The 18,997-nt window shown below is 43.4% G+C and overlaps 1 protein-coding gene across 1 annotated transcript in view; it reads right to left on the reverse strand.

The window, feature by feature from the left end:
- Positions 1-951: 951 nt before the first annotated feature.
- LOC107564831 (lysine-specific demethylase 6A-like) overlaps positions 952-18,997 on the reverse strand; it is a 38,349-nt gene continuing 20,303 nt past the window's right edge. The window contains exons 14-30 of the mRNA XM_016250004.1: positions 17,562-17,699; positions 17,395-17,472; positions 16,838-16,939; positions 16,400-16,633; positions 14,456-14,961; positions 12,259-12,388; positions 12,058-12,163; positions 6,917-7,122; positions 6,537-6,598; positions 6,379-6,453; positions 4,994-5,142; positions 4,790-4,904; positions 4,513-4,700; positions 4,294-4,435; positions 2,024-2,150; positions 1,779-1,949; positions 952-1,411 (exon numbers count right to left, since the gene is read on the reverse strand). Coding sequence (XP_016105490.1) covers positions 1,316-1,411; positions 1,779-1,949; positions 2,024-2,150; positions 4,294-4,435; positions 4,513-4,700; positions 4,790-4,904; positions 4,994-5,142; positions 6,379-6,453; positions 6,537-6,598; positions 6,917-7,122; positions 12,058-12,163; positions 12,259-12,388; positions 14,456-14,961; positions 16,400-16,633; positions 16,838-16,939; positions 17,395-17,472; positions 17,562-17,699 — 2,625 coding nt within the window. The 3' untranslated portion in view covers positions 952-1,315. The remainder of the gene's footprint in view (positions 1,412-1,778; positions 1,950-2,023; positions 2,151-4,293; positions 4,436-4,512; positions 4,701-4,789; positions 4,905-4,993; positions 5,143-6,378; positions 6,454-6,536; positions 6,599-6,916; positions 7,123-12,057; positions 12,164-12,258; positions 12,389-14,455; positions 14,962-16,399; positions 16,634-16,837; positions 16,940-17,394; positions 17,473-17,561; positions 17,700-18,997) is intronic.

The raw sequence follows: 18,997 nt of genomic DNA on the forward strand, positions 1-18,997 counted from the left end.
CACACACACACTCTCACACTCTCTCTCTCTCACACACACACACTCAGAAGACCAAACCACATTCAAGCGGCTCCTGAAGCACAAGACTTCTGGAGGAACGTCTTCTCACCGAGGAACACTCGTTAAGAGCAGACACGCTACACGTCAGACGTAAACAAGAAGTCCATTTGTAAATGTTTGTCAGTGAACGCAGATGAACTTGAACCTTTCTGGAGGTTTCAAAAGGCCTGTTCAATAGTAACAGACCTCATGAGTGTGACTTAATTACTGTATACAGTGATAGTGAATGGGGTATTGTTGCGAATCTTCTAGCAAGGCTGCAGGTCTTGTCCGACAACAACAACACAAAAAAAAAAAAAACTTTAAAAGGGAACGAGCATTTTAAAATAAACTAATATTTCAAAACACTTGACAATTGTCACTGTATACAAACATTTTTTTTTGCAATCATACAGATTTAAGAGGAGGCCAAGAGAAGGATCTCCACGTGTCGGCACATATGTTGACAACTTGTTTAATAACTCATAAAACATTCTTCAAACAATAAAACAATTTTATAGTTTCTGTACAATGCTTACTAAGCGGTTTAATTCTATATAGAAAAATGCAGGAGTAGTTTAAATGACCAAACTCCTTCAAATTTAATGGCAGGTACTCTGGGAAAAATAACAGCATTCCATCCACAAATATCTTCAAGCAATAAATAGGTATTTATAAATAGTGTAAATGTACATCAGGATTAGAAACAAACAAGGAAGGAAAAAAACAGACCATTTAAACTTTATTCCTTACTCTATGTGCAACCCATTTTCTTTGTGACTTGGCTGTTATGTTTTTTTCCACAATTTTTTCCTTTTTCTTACCTAAGAAACAAAATATCCAACATGGTGTCAAAAGAACGAGACAGGTCAAACATAAAAGCAGTAAAAAATTATATATCACCTAATTCTTCACATTACAAATATTTTTTTTTTTTGTAGATTTTGCCATCCAAAGTCGTCGTAAAATCGCTATCTACCGTACAAAAAGCTAGGCTAGCGCTCCGTGAAGGCGAAGCCTTGAGACACGAGGAAAGAGATTTCAGGTTTCAGCATGTTAACAAAATACAAAAAGAACGTCTCAAGTCAGTAGTCTGTAAGTGACGATGCCGGTTGTGACAGACAATATGTACAAAACCAGTTTCCCATAAATTCCTCCCCAGTTTTTGTGATTAATTTCTCACGTGAAGCAGAGGCGAGCGGCCGTTCAGGAAGAGGTGTGTAGAGGGGAAGTTCCTCACTAGCGCCCCCCGCAGGCCACAGTCACACGCTGCAGTTTATAAACAGGTTGCATAGACACACACAGCCACTTGAGTCGACGGTCCCGTGCTCTCCGATGGTCCCCAGCCACGCGAGAGACGAGCGCCACGGTCCTGAATATCAGAAATGGTCCGTTTAGAGAGTTCCTGTAATGCGATATTCTCCACATGTACAGCGTCTTAATGTCAAGATGAAGACGAATGCAGAGCAGGAGCCTACAAAACACAAGGTGAGCGCAGAGCGTTATTCATGCTCAGGGTTTATACACATTTTTAACCAATAAATTTCCATGACCTTTCCAACCCTGCACGCTGCTCATGTCATGACTCACACACAGAAGCCAGTGATGTCTCAATTCAGACACAAACCGTGACTAAACCTGCAAACGCTGCTTGAACAGTCACTAGTTAATCTGCTGTACGAACAAAAGGACACACTCTAGTACATAAACGGCATATTCAGTCAAATAAAGCGACTTACTAATGAGAACTGGTCGTAAACCTGCATGAGGTCCTCCATCCTGAACTGCTGCAGCACCACGAAACCGTCGAGCTCGCTGCTGGCCTTCCGAGCGCAATCCTGACACTGAACCACGCAGGACTTCCTGGAGTAACTGTGGCTCGTCACAAAGAGCAGGTTAAACACCTCCACCTGGAACACAGCAGCACAGGAGCGTGATTCAGATGAGCGCGGACAGTTATTCTGCTGTAGAGTCCAGCACTCACCTCACAGATGCTGCAGTAATGAGCCGGCTCATCTCGGCTTCTTCTGTGCCAGACCGTCTCCTTCCCAGCAGACACCAGCGCCTCTTTAATCGTCTGACACTGCTTGAGCGTCCGCAGCAGACAGAACCTGTGCACCAGAGACATGTTTTACCATTCGATCCAGATCATCAGAGGGGACAGAGACTAGGATTAGGAGTGTGAATCCTCACTGGAGTCAGGATTCGATATCACGATGCGTCTCATCCTCAATATTCAGTATTACAGCACATGGTTACATTTTTCATATCAAATTTATTTTGTGCATTTTCATTAAATTACATAAGCAGGCTACTCTTTAAAATAATTACAAATGAATAATAAATCAAAACAATAGTTAAGAATTTAACCAACTAAAAATAGCTTCAAAACATACAAGCCAATATAAAGTAATAAAGGGGGAAAAGACGATTACAAGTGATTAACAAAACGTACTTTCAGTATCTGAGAGTGTTCTAAGAATCCGAAGGTTTACAGACAGTCAATAGTTATGGGTTTATCTTTTTCCCTCAGCATTATTGCTGTTTGATTATTACTGCTGAGATCACAGACAGTGGCAGCTTTAATCGACTGCATTCACACTAATGCACAGATCTGCTTCCACATATCAGATGTTTTGTGCTGTTCTGAAAACATAACTCAGTGTTTACATCAAGTTCCTATCATACAAGTATTCAGAGACGCAAGTGTGTTTAACCCAGCTGCGATCGAGCTTCAGGATAAGCACACACACAAAGCACAGCGAAAGTCTGTCAGTACGTGAGTTTGTGCATCTAATAGGTACTGCCCTCCAAACGACAGAAATGAAAGCATATCTACAGTAAAACACTGAAACACTATCCTGCCACCGCAATTCTCTCTAGTCTCAGCTTGATGCTCAAATGAAGCGATCGCATTATTACGATGCATGCGCGCGCGCACACACACACACACACACACACACACGCGTCATGTCAGTCTTCACCGTGCGAGTCAAAATGTAAGGTGTGTATAGTTTAAACTTCTTAGACTCGTCTCTAACAGTAGCTGTCTAGCTGATGTTCAGTATGCATACTGCTGCTCTCCTTTCTAGTCACTAACTCTTCCCTCTCTTGAATAAAGCTCCAGGTGAAGGGTTGCCAGTTATCACAAAGAAAAGCAAAACAAGCCCCTTAAAAACACAGTATAATAGGTAGATTCCAGGGAACAAATTTAAACAATATAACTAGTATTAAAGGGCACCTATTTTACTTGTTTGGACATAAATGTGTGTTGGCAGTGTGTGAATGCAACCACCCTACAATGATAAAAATCCACCCACTCATTTTTTAATCCCCTTTAAACCAAGTCAGTGTCACTAGACCTGCTGTTTTGATTCTCACGCAGTGTGACATCACATTGTTTAGGCCCCGCCCACAGCAGCTGATTACGCGGTTCTTCATGTTCTCCGCTCTCGAGCAGCTGTAACGTCAACAGTGTCGCGCAAGCAATCCCGGGGCTCTGTGTTTGGATGCAAGACTGAACATAAGAGTCTTCATTTTCTCCCAACATCTGAGCTGCCGAGGACGCTGTGTATTACTCTCATTTTTCAAGGTAATATAAGACATTTACACTACGCCTCTTCTGGAGACGGGGCGGGAATATGCAGCTCATTTGCATTTAAAGTGATGCACTCCAAAACAGCTCTTTTTTAGACACACCCCAAAAATGACATTTTCCAGCTGTTATAATATGTGATCTGTGGGGAATTTTGGGCTGAAACTTCAGACACATTCTGGGGACACCCAAGACCAATATTACAATCTTATAAAATAGGGCATAATTGGTGCCCTTTAATAGTATCTTACAAAATTAAAAGGAAGTAAATGCAATTTATTATGAATATTTAGAGGTTATAAGCTGTTTGAAGAAAAACAACATTAGATTTAAAAATACTTTAGAAACTCCTTATTCAAAGTTTAATTTAACCTACAAGTTGCATTTAATGCCAATCAGTTGGTGGCAAGAAAAATCTATAAGTGTTTTGTAACTAATTTATAGTAATAATTTACCAAATAAAAGAAGAAAAAAAAGGTGAAGCAATTTTCCTTTCTGAAGTATTTGAGTTATTATACAAAGTCCTTTTTGTCGATTTTCAGAATAACTACATATATTAATGACTATGTTGTGAAATATATTGTTAACGTGAAATAGTATTTCGTAGACACGATTAATTTCAACACCCCTAACATCGATCGAGGAAACGCCACACTCACTTGATCATCTCAAACAGCTTGTGGTCGGACACTTTAATGTTCCTCGCCATGTTCCAGGACAGATGCACCATGGGAACCATAGATTTGACACTCTGGAGTTTGTTCCACTCGTAACGTTCGACGGCCAGCTTGTACTGATACGCTGCAGGAAACAGACAAACATGACAATCACACAACAAGCCAGAAACATGCAGAGAGCCAGGCTGAACATCTGCGCACCGGTAAGAGGGCCCACGCTCCACGAGATGTTATTGCACCAGCCGATGGCCTGACCCCAGTGCACCGTCCCCGTGTTCAGCCACACCAGATCTCCAGGCCGCTGGATGAAGCGGTACACCGGCACGTTAGCCTCGTACAGATCCTCCAGATTCGGCCACCACGAGCCCTTCAGGAAGTTTATGTTGTTCCTGAAAGAGAGACTCTTGAATATCAACAGAAGCCACATTAAGATCCGTCAGACGATTTAACGAAACGTTCACAAGAGCCGTGCACATACTTCTCACAGAACTCGCTCATCACGCCCCAGTACGGCTCCGGCACGGCAAACCACTCGCAGTCGCCCGGCCCGATGTTGATGTTGACGGCGCAGAAGTTATTATGCTCCTGATGGCCTGAACATGAACAGAGAGATCACGTGACCGGCTGCGACAGACTGGTTTGACTGCGCTTCTGAAGCGTCACGATAACAGCGGCGTCTCACCTGGAGTTCTGCTGCCTGGGACTTTCATGAAGAGCTGGACCGTGTTCATACCCAGAATGCTGTGCCCCACGTGACTCAGCAGGTTCCCGGCAGACACCACACGCGCAAACGCAGGCAGCTTACTGAGTTCCTGCAGCTGCAGCTTCCACCTGCAGGGGGCAGCGCCTCGGCTTTATTTGACTGGCAGACTTACATTACAGTAAAGCTGTGGACTGTCATTCTCACAGCCTCGTAAACTGCATTCAGAGACATGTTAAACTCAGGAAATCTGAAATCACTGCTTGCTAGGGGTGTGCGATATACATCGTCTGCGATAATGTCGTCATTGTTTTTTTAACGATGTGTGATTTGACATTATCGAGAAGAAAAAAAAAAACAGTGCACACATACATGACGTGAAGTCTACTAGGTTAGACTATTAAAAGGCATTTAAAACGATTAAAACATTTAGGATATGGGGGCAGAAAATTTATATTTTTATATCATTTCATATAGTTAATCAATATCACAGAGTGGTGTTTTTTCTCTAAAAATCAGCAGGATTACTAATGTGATATAGATTTTTTTACAATAGTTCAATAAACTAGAAGTTAATTAAGAGACTTACGGGTTAGACACCATATTGCCTGTTTTTGCTCTATTTCAACAACAAAAATAATTCCAAACACAGCCACAGCGCTGTTTTGTGTCTCTGAGCAACACGACGGTGTTTCGTTCCTGAATGAATCACTCGTTTAAATGATTCGATTCGCAGTGACTCACTTATTAACAGTGACTTGCTGCCACCTGCTGGCGGTTTTAACTTCACATTTAAATAAATAAACACATTTATTTTGTGTTTAAAATATCAAAATATTATTTATGTATTTGTAACTGCAGGTTAAAGCATTCATGTTCCTCTGAGCTGCATTAAACAGTGTGTAAACACATCTAAATGCCTCTTCAGACTTCTGTTTCTCCTCTGCATTGCTAAGATTAATTTAGTTGATACTGATTTCATTTGTATGGTAACAGCCCAAATGTCTTATTATTCTAATTGACTGATTAAACGTAAAAATCTGACTAAAAAGATTATGCACACTTTCAGAAAGAAAATGGCTTTATAGGTAGAAAATGCCCATAAAAGGTAAAAATCAATTAAAACTTGTTGAAAAAGATTAATTTCTATCACCATCACACAGAATATGAAGAATATCAAAAACTTTAGGAGTCAGCTGTCCACGACAGTCCTTAAGATATCAGCACAATATAGTCTAATTATCGTTGTCAATAAAATCTCAGAAAATGTAGAGATATAATATTTGGTCAATATAGCACACCCCTACTGCTTGCAATCACAAACAACTTGACAAGAAGTGCAAAAAGGAAACCTCATGAAAACTCACTTCTTTTCATCGGAGACGTCAATGTTCGTCCCAAACTTGACTTGTTTGAAAGGACCCTTCCGCCTCCTGGGAACACTGAGCAGACGGGAGAGAGTAAGCGCAGGGTTACGTCAGCGCTGCTAAAGCACTTCAGCGGACGTTAGGCGAGCGACACTCACGTTTCTGATGACGTCGCTTCAGAGTCTGACAGCTCCTTCTGGCCCTTCTTCTCATTCTCTTCCTGAAACCACACAAACACGGTTATTTAATATGCAAAATGCCACACGTAACCGATCATTGTGCTAACGTAGGGCTGGACGATATGGCCAAAATTTTCTATCATGACATGCTATATGCTACATACGTCTGCGCTGTACACAAACAAGTTCTTTCCGTTCCTGCGCTTAAATAGTTTTATATCACATTAAAATGCGAACGCAGGAATTGTTAAGCAGACTTGAAAGGCGCACGCATCTCCGGTTGTCAAATGGGACTGGTATTGGATCCCCAGCTCTAATGCTAGCTGTAATGAGCTGCGATCTGTGCGCGTGCGTCTCACCCGCAGCGACTCCTGGAAGGACGAGGCCTGGTACTGTGCGTATGTGGAGATGGTGGTGTAGGAGCGGATGCTCTCGCAGCGCCACTGCTTCTTCAGACCGCTGGCGTCCCAGTTCTCATCGGCCGGCTGACACAGCTGCGTCCGCACCTCCACCAGGTGCTCCGGGTTTGCCTCTACTAGTGTCTTCGTGGAGAACAGGCCCAAATCTACAGAGACCGAGAATACAAACATGATCCTACAGGTGTTCAACTACACCGATCAGAAACACCCGGAGAACACCTGTACGGACCACACAAACCTGCCGCTCTCACCGGATGAGCGTTTGCTTCATATACCATAGTGTTGGGCGACATGCTCAATGTTCATATCATACTATCGTCAGCCTGTGAGATCGCGATACACGATATTATCCTGCTAATTTATGTATTTACTTCGCTTCATTGCCGGAATGTGAACCAACTCCAGCATTCGGCTAAAAGCAGCCTAACGTGAATTTGTATTTAACAAATAAATAGAAACATCGTAAGTTACATCCAAACATCCTCACAAGCTCAGTCTAGCGTGAGTTTATGCACTTTACAAACACTCCCGTTATAATCAGTGAATCTACTCTGTATGATGAATAAATCTCTTATTCTCACATCTGCACTGTTGTTTATGAGAGAACTCGCGAGTCAGAGTTCAGTCAGCGGTGACTCATCTGAACGCCTCGGATTGGCCATTGCATTCATAAGCTCAGCATAGTCGTGTGTGATTGACGCTCAACACTGTAAAAACACGGAAAAATAAATATAATGCAACAAATAAGCCCTAATATGAAGTAGATAGTATTACTAGCCGGATAATAATAATAATAATAATAATAATAATAAATCTTGCTATCGTCAAAGGCATCAGCCACAGGCGATATCTCTGATGATCATCGATACATGATACTATCGGCACAACCCTAATATCACAGGAAAATAATATCAAGAAAACACTGACTGGCTGATGGCACCACAGGAACACTCGAACCCGTCAAACACAGGGAAAACAAGTCCAGTTTTGCTGAAGAGTCTTTCAAAAAGATATATAATTGCGATATATAAATGTTATTTATATGTAAAAATCTATTTCTTCCTGTCTCCTTTTGAGCATCTGTCAGTGTATCTAGACGAACCCCGTCCCTGTGGCATTAAAGACATCTGTTAACACTGTGAACGCAGCAGTGTCCAGTCTGAACAACAGAAACATCTACACAGATATACGGATGTCCAGCTGTCTGTGACTGTGGCCGTAACTAACCTCAGGCTGAAACCGCTTCCTCTAAATGTCTGTCATTAAACCAAATGTCATTACGAATCCTTAGTTGCTGTACACTTGCCAACAGTTTAATTTACTCCGCAAAATTTGTTCCACTATGACAGTACTTGACCTGAAAGAGAAAACTGACCATTTTATGCTAATTTCCCCCTGCGGCAACATGTTAGAACCACATGGACTAAAAATGTAAATCTGAAATCAAGTCAGCATAGCAAGAAGAGCTTGCGTTACACACTTCCGAGTTTGGATAAAAGCATCTGTCAAGTGTATTTATGCACATGTAACTAATGTTTAAAATTGTCATATGATATTATAGCACCTAATAACTGATTTGATAATGTGACAGACCAAGTACTGCAGAGAAAAGCTTCACAACTGTCAAAAGATTTGTATAATACTAATGACTATAATAATACTAATCTATAATACTAGTGTGAGCTGTAAATCAGTCAGAGAATTTTGCATTTCATCCAGCAAACCGGCCAAACGTCCTTGAATTCTGTGCAACAATGGAGCAAAGCAAGTCTCAATCGGTTTTATAGTTGCCATGGAAACCGCACAGAAACACATCATTCCCACAAGAATCCACATTACACAATAAATAATATTTCCATTGATGTGTGGTTTGTTAGGAGAGGACAATATTTGAAAATCTGGAATCTGAGGGTGCAAAAAAATCATCTTTAAAGTTGTCCAAATGAAGTTCTTAGCAATGCATATTACTAATCAAACATTAAGTTTTGATATATTTACAGTAGGACATTTACTAAATATCTTCATGGAACATGATCTTTACTTAATATCCTAATGATTTTTGTCATAAAAGAGAAATGTATAATTGTGACCCATACAATGTATTGTTGGCTATTGCTACAAATATCCCCCAGCGACTCAACACTGCTTTTGTGCTGCAGGGACACATTTTTCCGTTTTTTGATTATTCTGAAGTTTTGTTGGACATTCTAGTTGGAGGTACAGCTGTGTTGTTGAAACACGCGTGCAGACGCAGAAGAGGGAAGCATGCTGGTTAAGCTCCGCGCGAGGCTTTCAAACTGCGCTGCCAAGCATTCATCGCGCGAATGTCGGTTCCCTTCTCAACAAAACGGATGAACTTCTCACCCGCACCAACAAGGACTTTTCACACTCTGCTGCGCTGTGCTTCACTGAAACCTGGCTGAGTGAAGCCATTCCGGACAACATGCTTCATCTGCCGGGCTTCCAACTGTTCAGAGCGGATCGCATCGCGGAGTTAACGGGGAAAACCAGAGGTGCTGGATTGTGTTTCTATTAGATGAAACAACCCTGGAAAAGGTATGCGGTCCTAACTTAGAGGCACTATTCTTAAACTGTAAACCTTTGTTCTCGCCGCAGGAGTTTTCCTCTTTCATTCTCGTGAATGTGTACGTTCTTCTGGACGCGTGCGTAAGTGCTGCGATGCAACAGCTGGCCGAACATATTACTGAAATGGAGCAAAGGTACCCAGACTCTATTTAAATAATTCTTGGAGATTTTAACAAATCAAATCTCTCCCGTGAACTACCAAAATACAAGTAGCACATTACATGCCCCACCAGAGACAGCAATAAATTGGATCACTGTTACACAGCAATAAAGGATAAATATAACTCCGTCCCACGAGCAGCTTTGGGGCTCTCTGATCACTGTTTGGTTCATCTTATACCGACCTACAGGCAGAAACTGAAATCAGCTAAACCCGTTTTAAGGACTGTAAAAAGATGGACTAATGAAGCACAGCGGGATTTACAAGCCTGTTTCGACCTCACTGACTGGAGTGTTTTTGAAGCTGTTGTCACCGATCTGGACGAGCTCACACAGACTGTAACTTTAGGGGCAGTCGTGGCCTAATGGTTAGAGAGTCTGACTTGTAACCCAAAGGTTGCGGGTTCGAGTCTCAGGTCCGACAGGGATTGTGAATGACCAAGCGCTCTCTTCCACCTTCAATACCATGACTGAGGGGAGACCCTTGAGCAAGAACCAACTGAAATCAGCTAAACCTGTTTTAAGGACTGTAAAAAGATGGACTAATGAAGCACAGCGCGATTTACAAGCCTGTTTCGACCTCACTGACTGGAGTGTTTTTGAAGCTGTTGTCACCGATCTGGACGAGCTCACACAGACTGTAACTTTAGGGGCAGTCGTGGCCTAATGGTTAGAGAGTCTGACTTGTAACCCAAAGGTTGCGGGTTCGAGTCTCAGGTCCGACAGGGATTGTGAATGACCAAGCGCTCTCTTCCACCTTCAATACCATGACTGAGGGGAGACCCTTGAGCAAGAACCGAACCACCAACTGCTCCCCGGGTGATGAAGCAATATGCTGCCCACTGCTCCGGGTGCGTGTTCACTGCTGTGTGTGTGTTTGTTCACTTCTCACTGCTGTGTGTGCACTTGGATGGGTGAAATGCAGAGCACAAATTCCAAGTATGGGTCACCATACTTGGCCACACATCCTTTCCTTTCCTTCCTTTTTCATATATCAGTTTCTGTGAGGATATGCGCAACCCCTGTACACTTATTTAATAATGATAAACCGTGGTTCACTGTGTGTGTGTGTGTGTGTGAGAGAGAGAGTGAGTGTGTGTAAATAAGTGTGTGTAAGTGTGGGTGCGAGTATGAGTGTGTGAGAGAGTGTGTGTGTGTGTGTGTGTGAGAGAGTAAGTGTGTGTGCGAGTATGAGTGTGCAACTGTGTGAGAGAGAGAGAGTGTGTGTTTGCGCGAGTATGTGTGTGTAAGTGTGTGAGCGAGTATTGTGTATGCAAGTGTGTGTGTAAGTGCGAGTGTGAGTGTGTGAGTGCGCGCGTGTGAGAGTATGAGTGCGTGTGTTGAGTGTGTGAGAGTGTGTGTGTGTTGAGTGTGTGAGCTTATGTGAATGTGTGTGTGTGTGTGTGTGTGTGTGTGAGTGCGAGTATGAGTGTGTGAGAGAGTGTGTGTGTGTGAGAGAGTAAGTGTGTGTGCGAGTATGAGTGTGCAACTGTGTGAGAGAGAGAGAGTGTGTGTTTGCGCGAGTATGTGTGTGTAAGTGTGTGAGCGCGTATTGTGTATGCAAGTGTGTGTGTAAGTGCGAGTGTGAGTGTGTGAGTGTGCGCGCGTGTGAGAGTATGAGTGCGTGTGTTGAGTGTGTGAGAGTGTGTGTGTGTTGAGTGTGTGAGCTTATGTGAATGTGTGTGTGTGTGTGTGAGTGCGAGTATGAGTGTGTGAGAGACTGTGTGTGTGTGTTGAGTGTGTATGTGTGTGTATGTGAGTTGTGTGTGTGTGTGTGTGCGCGTGTAAGTGCGAGTATGAGTGTGTGAGTGTGAGAGAGTGTGTGAGTGTGTGCGCGTGTCTGAGAGAGTATGAGTGCGTGTGTGTGTGTGAGCGTATATGTGAATGTGTGTGTGAGAGACTGTGTGTGAGTGCGAGTATGAGTGTGTGAGAGACTGTGTGTGTGTGTTGAGTGTGTGTGTGTGAGAGAGAGAGTAAGTGTGTGTGAGAGGGAGAGAGAGAGAGAGAGTGTGTGTATGTGTGAGAGTGAGTAAGTATGAGTGTGTAAGTGCGAGTATGTGTGTGTAAGTGTGTGAGTATTGTGTGTGCAAGTTTGTGTGTAAGTATGTGAGAGTGTAAGTGTGTGTGAGTAAGTGTGTGTGTGTGTGTGAGTAAGTGTGTGTGTGTGTGTAAGTGCGAGTATGAGTGTGAGAGAGTATGAGTATGTGTGTGTTGAGCGTGTGTCTGTGTGTGTGTGTGAGTCTGTGTCTGTGTGTGTGTGTGTGTGTGAGTCTGTGTGTGTGTGTTGAGTGTGTGTGTGTGTGTGTGTGAGAGAGAGTGTGTGAGTGAGCTCTAACCTAGTTTGAGGGCTCCAGCTAGGCCGCGGATGACGGTGACAGGGTTGGAGGGGTTGGTGCAGAACTGGTGCAGCGGCGGGAAGAATGCGTCTCTTTTATTCTCCAACTGAAACATGAACAAACACACATTTATAAAGAGACACGCATCACATATACGCAGTGTTAATTATTGCTAGGCAGGGTCGCGCGTGCGCTGCTCACATAGATGCTCGGCGTCGGCGGGTTGAGTTTGTCTTTAGCGAGCGGCGGTGACGGAGGAGGAGGAAGCCGCGGCGGCGGACACTTGTTCAGCAGGATACTGCTGCTCGACAGACCGTTCTTCCCAAGATTCCTGTAAATAAGCGTGACATTACACATGAAGAAAAAAGTTATTTCTGCAAAATAAAACAATATTTAAAAACGAATCGTAGCTGAAATGTTAAATAAAGTCAAACACCTGCTGACGCACAACACCCTCAAGTCTACGGAAGCTCACTGTGGTCAAAATTAAAATAATATTGCACATTTCGCCTGCGTTTTTTTGTTCAAGCTCAATGCGTGACATCACCAAAATATAATGTATAGAATGTAGTTTTGTCTGTGACGTGATTAAAGTGCACTGATCAACACTCACGCTTATAGCTCTCACAGTTTGTCCTTTAATTCCAACGTTTTAAAGCGGTCATATGACAATGCTAAGAAGTCGTCACCTTTATTTATTTAGCGCTTTTAACAATACAGATTGTGTCAAAGCAGCTTTACAGTATCAAATATGACACATAAAAACAACATTATTTTGTGTATTTGGTGTAATGCAATGTTTATGCAGTTTAAGGTAAAAAAAAACAAAACACATTGTCCACATACTGTACATTATTGTTGCTCCTCTCTGAAAATTTTTACGAAGCTCATGGTTCAGAAAAGCGCAGTGTGCTCTGATTGGCCAGCTATCCAGTGTGCAGTGATTGGCCGAATTCCTCAAGCGTGTGACTGAAATGTTACGCCCCTCACCAGATTTGGAAACACACAGCGTCTCCACGACAACAATACTACAGCGAGAATAAAAGTTACGCCTTCTTTGCGTAAACATTTGTGCGGTGTTATGCAGATCTTCCCACACAGTGATGTAGATATGTGGGGCGTGTTTAAACGAGGCGTTTTAGGAAGGCGTGGACGAGTCTTAACTTTTATAAACAATATCTCTTTGGGTTTGAGACTTTAGTCTTTGCAACTTTATGGATCTTATCTATTCCCGAACAGCTTGTAACACTCCAAAGACAAAGGAAAGCTTGAAATCGCATATGACCTCTTTAAACCCGTAGGAGCTCAAAGAGAAACACGCTGTGCCACTCGCTGTGCAAACAACATTAAAGCAGCGATTCTAAACAAACGTAAAGAGCATGTTTGGTGTGTGGTTATGGTTAGATCTGTGCCCAGACTCAGTCAAAATGTTTAACCAGACATTTTAGTCCATCAGCAGTTTTTAAAGATTTGTGTGTCAGCAGCGTGTGAAGCAGATCCTGAACAGCATTGAAGCATAAGTTCACTTCCAGAATAAACATTTCCTGATAATTTACTGACCCCCCCATGTCATCCAAGATGTTCATGTCTATCTTTTTTCAGTCGCAAAGAAATCATGTTTTTTGAAGAAAACATTCCAGGATTTTTCTCCACATAGTGGACTTCAGTGGTGGCCAGTGAGTTAAACGTTTAAAATGCAGTTTCAATCAAAGAGCTCTACACGACCCCAGCCGAGGAATAAGAGTCTTATCTAGCGAAACCATCGGTCATTTTCAAAAAAATATGTATACACTTTTTAACCACAAATGTTTGGCTTGCTCTAGCTCTGCGATGCATGTTTTTATGAGCTGATGTTGGAAAGGTCACACGTGGTTAGTTCTTCATCTTTGTACTTCGTTTAAAAACTTCATCTCATTTTCTCCTCCAACTTTAAAATCATGCAACATCGTTGTTTTATTGTTGTTCATCACTGTGCTACGTCACGCGTGACTTTTCCAACATCAGCTAATAAAGACACGCATCGCAGAGCAAGCCAAGCATTATGTGGTTAAAAAGTGTATAAATATAATAGTTTTTCAGAAAATGACTGATGGTTTCGCTAGATAAGACCCTTATTCCTCGGCTGGGGTCGTGTATAGCACTTTGATTGAAACTGCATTTTAGACGTTTAACTCACTGGCCACCACTGAAGTCCACAATATGGAGAAAAATTCTGGAATGTTTTCCTAAAAAAAAAAAACGCAATTTCTTTGCGACAAAGACAGACATGAACATGTAGGATGACATGGGGGTGAGTAAATGATCAGGAAATGTTTAGCATTCAAAGGTGAGCTCTGAAACAACGGGCTGCCACTAGAGGGCGCCGATGCTCTCATCACTCCACAGGAGCTCGGCGTACCTGCAGGCCTTCAGGACGTCTGTGGATGTGGGGTAAATGGAGACGGTGGAGGACGAGCGAGACTGTTTGAAAGCTGCTTTGATGCAGAGCTCCGGCGGCTCCAGCTTCAGCGGGCTCCGAGAGTCCTCCGAACACGCTCCCCCTCCGCTCCCGTTAACGGCGGCCGGCGCGGCGCAGCGGGGCGATGGGGACGAGGCGGGCGAGGAGGCGCTGGAGCGGTCGGGGCTGTGGTGGTTAGCGGCAGTGGAACCGTTGGCCTGTAGGGCGGCGCTCTCTTTGGTCGGGCCGGTGCCGTGGGGCGCACCTGAGGTAACTGTTTGCGAGGAGGAAGAAGCGGGGGACGACGTGGAGGAAGGAGAGGACAGATGATTGACAGCTGGCTCCGATGGGGTCGTGGCGGGAAGTCCAACCTGATTGTGAGGGCCGCCGTCGGCTGAAGCACTGGAAGAGAGAGTCCGGTCTCCATTAGGACCTGCCCAATGCGAACCCGGACCTTTCTGAAGCCCCTGAATCGGGAGGAAATTCAGAAGTCACCACCACCAGAATCAATAGAAACTCAATAATGGAGTCAGATCACACTCAGATCGAAAAAACAATAGTGCCATTATTAAGCTCAAGTCAACTCAAACATAAACGAGGAGAGAAAGTGATAAACGCTGCTTTTGGGTTTGTAATTCAGGAAGCGTGTTGCCAAGTTTCAACGCACTCCACACAAAATGTGAAAATGAAAAGACGTGATGAGATTATTTGCTTATGATCGTCCCATGACACAGAAAGTGTTGCCTGCTGGATGTCAGATTTGTAGAATTAATGTTGCTTTAAGAGGGAAGTCATGAGGTAACAGGTTAATGTGGGGCACAGCTAAACATGGCCTTTTTGCTAGTTAAAGGGTCACAAAGGGATAGTTCACCCAAAAATGAAAATTCTGTCATTAATTACTCACCCTCATGTCGTTCCAAACACGCAAGACCTTCGTTCATCTTCGAAATGCAAATTAAGATGTTTTTGATGAAATCCGAGAGCTCTCTGACCCTTCATAGACAGCAACGCAACTGAAACATTTTATGGCCCAGAAAGATAGTAAGAACATCGGTAAAATAGTCCATGTGACATCAGTGGCTCAACCGTACTGTTACGCAGCTACAAGAATACTTTGTGCGCAAAGAAAAAAAAATTCAAGGATTTCACTTCCGTGTCGGTCGCATTGCTGTTTATGGAGGGTCAGAAAGCTCTCGGATTTCATCAAAAACATCTTAAATTGTGTTCCAAAGATGAAGGTCCAACAGGTTTGAAAGGACATGAGGGCAAGTAATTAATGATGGAATTTTCACTTTTGGGTGAACTATCCCTTTAAAACCTTTTAGATGTTTATGTTGTGCATTGAGGAAAACAATGACATTATGGAATACTAACAATTTTTCAGATCTTGAACCAGAAGCAGATTAGGGCTAGCATTAAGCCGTTTCTGCACATAGTTCAGATAATCTACTATTGAGACCTGCATCATTCAGACAGGTTTTTAGTCATGTCTAATGCTCAGGAGGTGTCTTGTTTTTTTAAATACTGAAGCTGAAGTACATTAGATGAGATATGTTTCACACTAAAGACACTTAAACAATTTTTCAGATCTTGAACCAGAAGCAGATTAGGGCTAGCATTAAGCCGTTTCTGCACATAGTTCAGATAATCTACTATTGAGACCTGCATCATTCAGACAGGTTTTTAGTCATGTCTCTAACGCTCAGGAGGTGTCTTGTTTTTTTAAATACTGAAGCTGAAGTACATTAGATGAGATATGTTTCACACTAAAGACACTTATGGATCAATGTCTCTGAAAATCTCATTGTTCCTGTCAGGTCTGAGGTGTGCAGGAGGCGGCGGGGTCATGACCACATGTTTGTTCTATATTGTGTTGAACTCTCAGTTTTGAGTATAAGTGCATACCTGAGTGGAGTTGAGACGCTGGCTCCTCCATGTGTCTCCTGGGCTTGTGCAGTTGTGAGGTAGTGTGTTGGGGTGCAGGTAAGGCACGTCTCCGTTGGTTCTGGTTCCTGGCGTGTGATTATTGCCGACTGAAGGGGGCTGCGGGCCGTTGGCTAACAGCGGAGCGGGGTGAGCAGGCAGTGAGGGGCCGTTGGGGAGGCTGGCTCGTATTTGCCCAGAAGAGCTTTGCTTCATCTGCAGGTAAAAATTACATCCAACTGTAAACTTACGGGTCAAGAAAGCGCAAGTCAAACAAACAGCCTTAAAATCAATGTGTCACCACAGTCTTGAGAAGACGATGCATCACAGAGAACCGCGAGTTTGAAGAATTCTCAAATGCACTTCTCATGATTCAAACTCTTTTCTTCAGACGTTTTCGTGAGTCCTGGTCTGATGTACCTGTTGCTGGTGCATGGCTGACAGCTGAGCCTCCAACTGCTCCAACATCTGCAGCTGAAGCGGCTTCAGACTCGCACGGTTGACTCGCAACTGCTCCAGCAACTGAGTGGAAGACGACGAAGAGTGACCGACGGATTAAACCACTGACAATAATCATCAGCGTTCACAATAAAGGTGGTCAACCCAAAACAGCTCAGTAACGGTCATGGATGTCACATCAGGAAAAACAGATTGGAAGATCTCCTGTGTGAGAAGCACTGCCCAAGGCAGGGTTCGCACACATTTTTACCAATACATTTCCATGACTTTTGAGAAAATATTCATGACCTAATGTTCTATTATTTTACAATAAAAATCTGTTCAAACTTACCATAGCAAATCTTAACTAAAATAAATGACTGACTATTAATGCTACTTGTTTCTTGTTCTATTTGTTTTAATAAGTACAAGCTGCAACTGCGCCAACGTTACAATACTAACTGTGGGGAATTTTATCATGATTTATCATCAAACCAGTAATCGTTCCATCCCTAATGAGGTGTTCATCATGCTCTCACCTGCAGCTTCTGAGGAGACGGGTACCAGTTGGGAGCTGGTGGCTGTGCTGAACTGTGGGTCCAAGACTCTGTAGAACTCTGAGGAGTGATGTGAAGAGACAGAGATGTGATTATTACTGCTGTCATTATATCAGCGATGCGCTGAGCGGAGCAGACGGAGCACAAACCTTGGCTGGGCTGGCAGTCCTCTTCTTCTTGGCTGGACTGGACTGATCCTCAGCCTGATCCAGTGGACTCACGTGGGGGGGCAGCGACTGACCGGAGCCATGAGCCCCACCTGACGACCCGGGCTGAGCTTTACACGCCTGAGAGAGACCGCAGACACGTGAAGAGACAGACAGAGAGAGAACATCTACACCAGTGAAGAGAGAGTGTGTTCGATTGTGATGCTGAAGCTAACACTACGACACCTGCAGCTGACAATAACCATCTCAAACACATGTAAAAGTTAAATCCTATTCCTCCACTAAAGACAGTGGTCAGGTGAGGAACAGAGCAGCGGTGCCGATTCTCAGACGTACCTCAGATGTTATTAGTACATCATGATATTCAACATTCACAGCTTGAGTGTGGCTCACGTTTGAGGTCTTTAGCAGAGGCCTTGTAAAGGTCTTTTGTGAGGTTCACGGGATCAATTTGTTCAGATCACGTTCAGTTGAAACTATTTCCACAAAGATTAAATAGTACACAAACCCTGTTTGATGAGCCTGTTTTATGTTGTTAACGGAGTAAAACACAAAGTGATTCTGACCAAAAATAGTTTGGAATAACGACAAACTACACACAGGGCATAGTTTCAATAATACAGATATCAGGTCAAGTGCTGCAAAGACACAGCCTCACATCCTTTTTGGTTGTCTCCATCAGGATCATATGGCAACAATTTGAAGATCTTCTGTTCCTCGGTCATTCAACTTATTGCCCAAAACGTATTTGTGAGAATTTGAACTGCCCCCCCCCCCAAAACAACAACTGAAGAGAAAAGATGCAAAAACAAATAAAACATTTATTATGAGCGAGAGCATCAGTATCAATGAGAGAGAAAAACACGTCTCATTGTACTGTCATGAACACACACACACACACACACACACACTCGACTAGTAACTACTCCAGCCGGACTGCGTCAGTGTTTGGTGTGGAACTGCAACACTAGAGGGCACAAAGACTACAGGACTAAAACTACAGCACAAACACAACTCTGGGTGAAAAACGGCAAGATGAGGCTCCTGTGCTCCTGTTGAACCGGCTGCCAATTGAAGAGACATTGGCATCAAACTCATTTTTGACCCAGGAGTGTGATTGTGCAGAGCTAGGCTACTGAAGCTCACGCAGAGAAACCACGCTACTGATCGATTCAACAGATGCTTTAACCGAACGATTCCCAAAATACTTCCAATTCCGACACACACTTTGCTCAATCCGATCGTTATCATGCCACAACGAGCAGAAGACGTGGCGAGCAGGAGCGTGGTTTCACCAGATGTGTGTGTGTGTGTGTGTGTGAGAGAGAGAGAGAGAGCGAGAGCGAGAGCGTGTGTGTGTGTGTGTGAGTGTGTGAGAGAGAGAGAGAGAGAGAGAGAGAGAGAGCGTGTGTGTGTGT

The sequence above is a fragment of the Sinocyclocheilus grahami genome, unplaced genomic scaffold (assembly GCF_001515645.1).
Source record: "Sinocyclocheilus grahami isolate Dianchi unplaced genomic scaffold, SAMN03320097.WGS_v1.1 scaffold965.1, whole genome shotgun sequence".
NCBI lineage: Eukaryota > Metazoa > Chordata > Actinopteri > Cypriniformes > Cyprinidae > Sinocyclocheilus > Sinocyclocheilus grahami.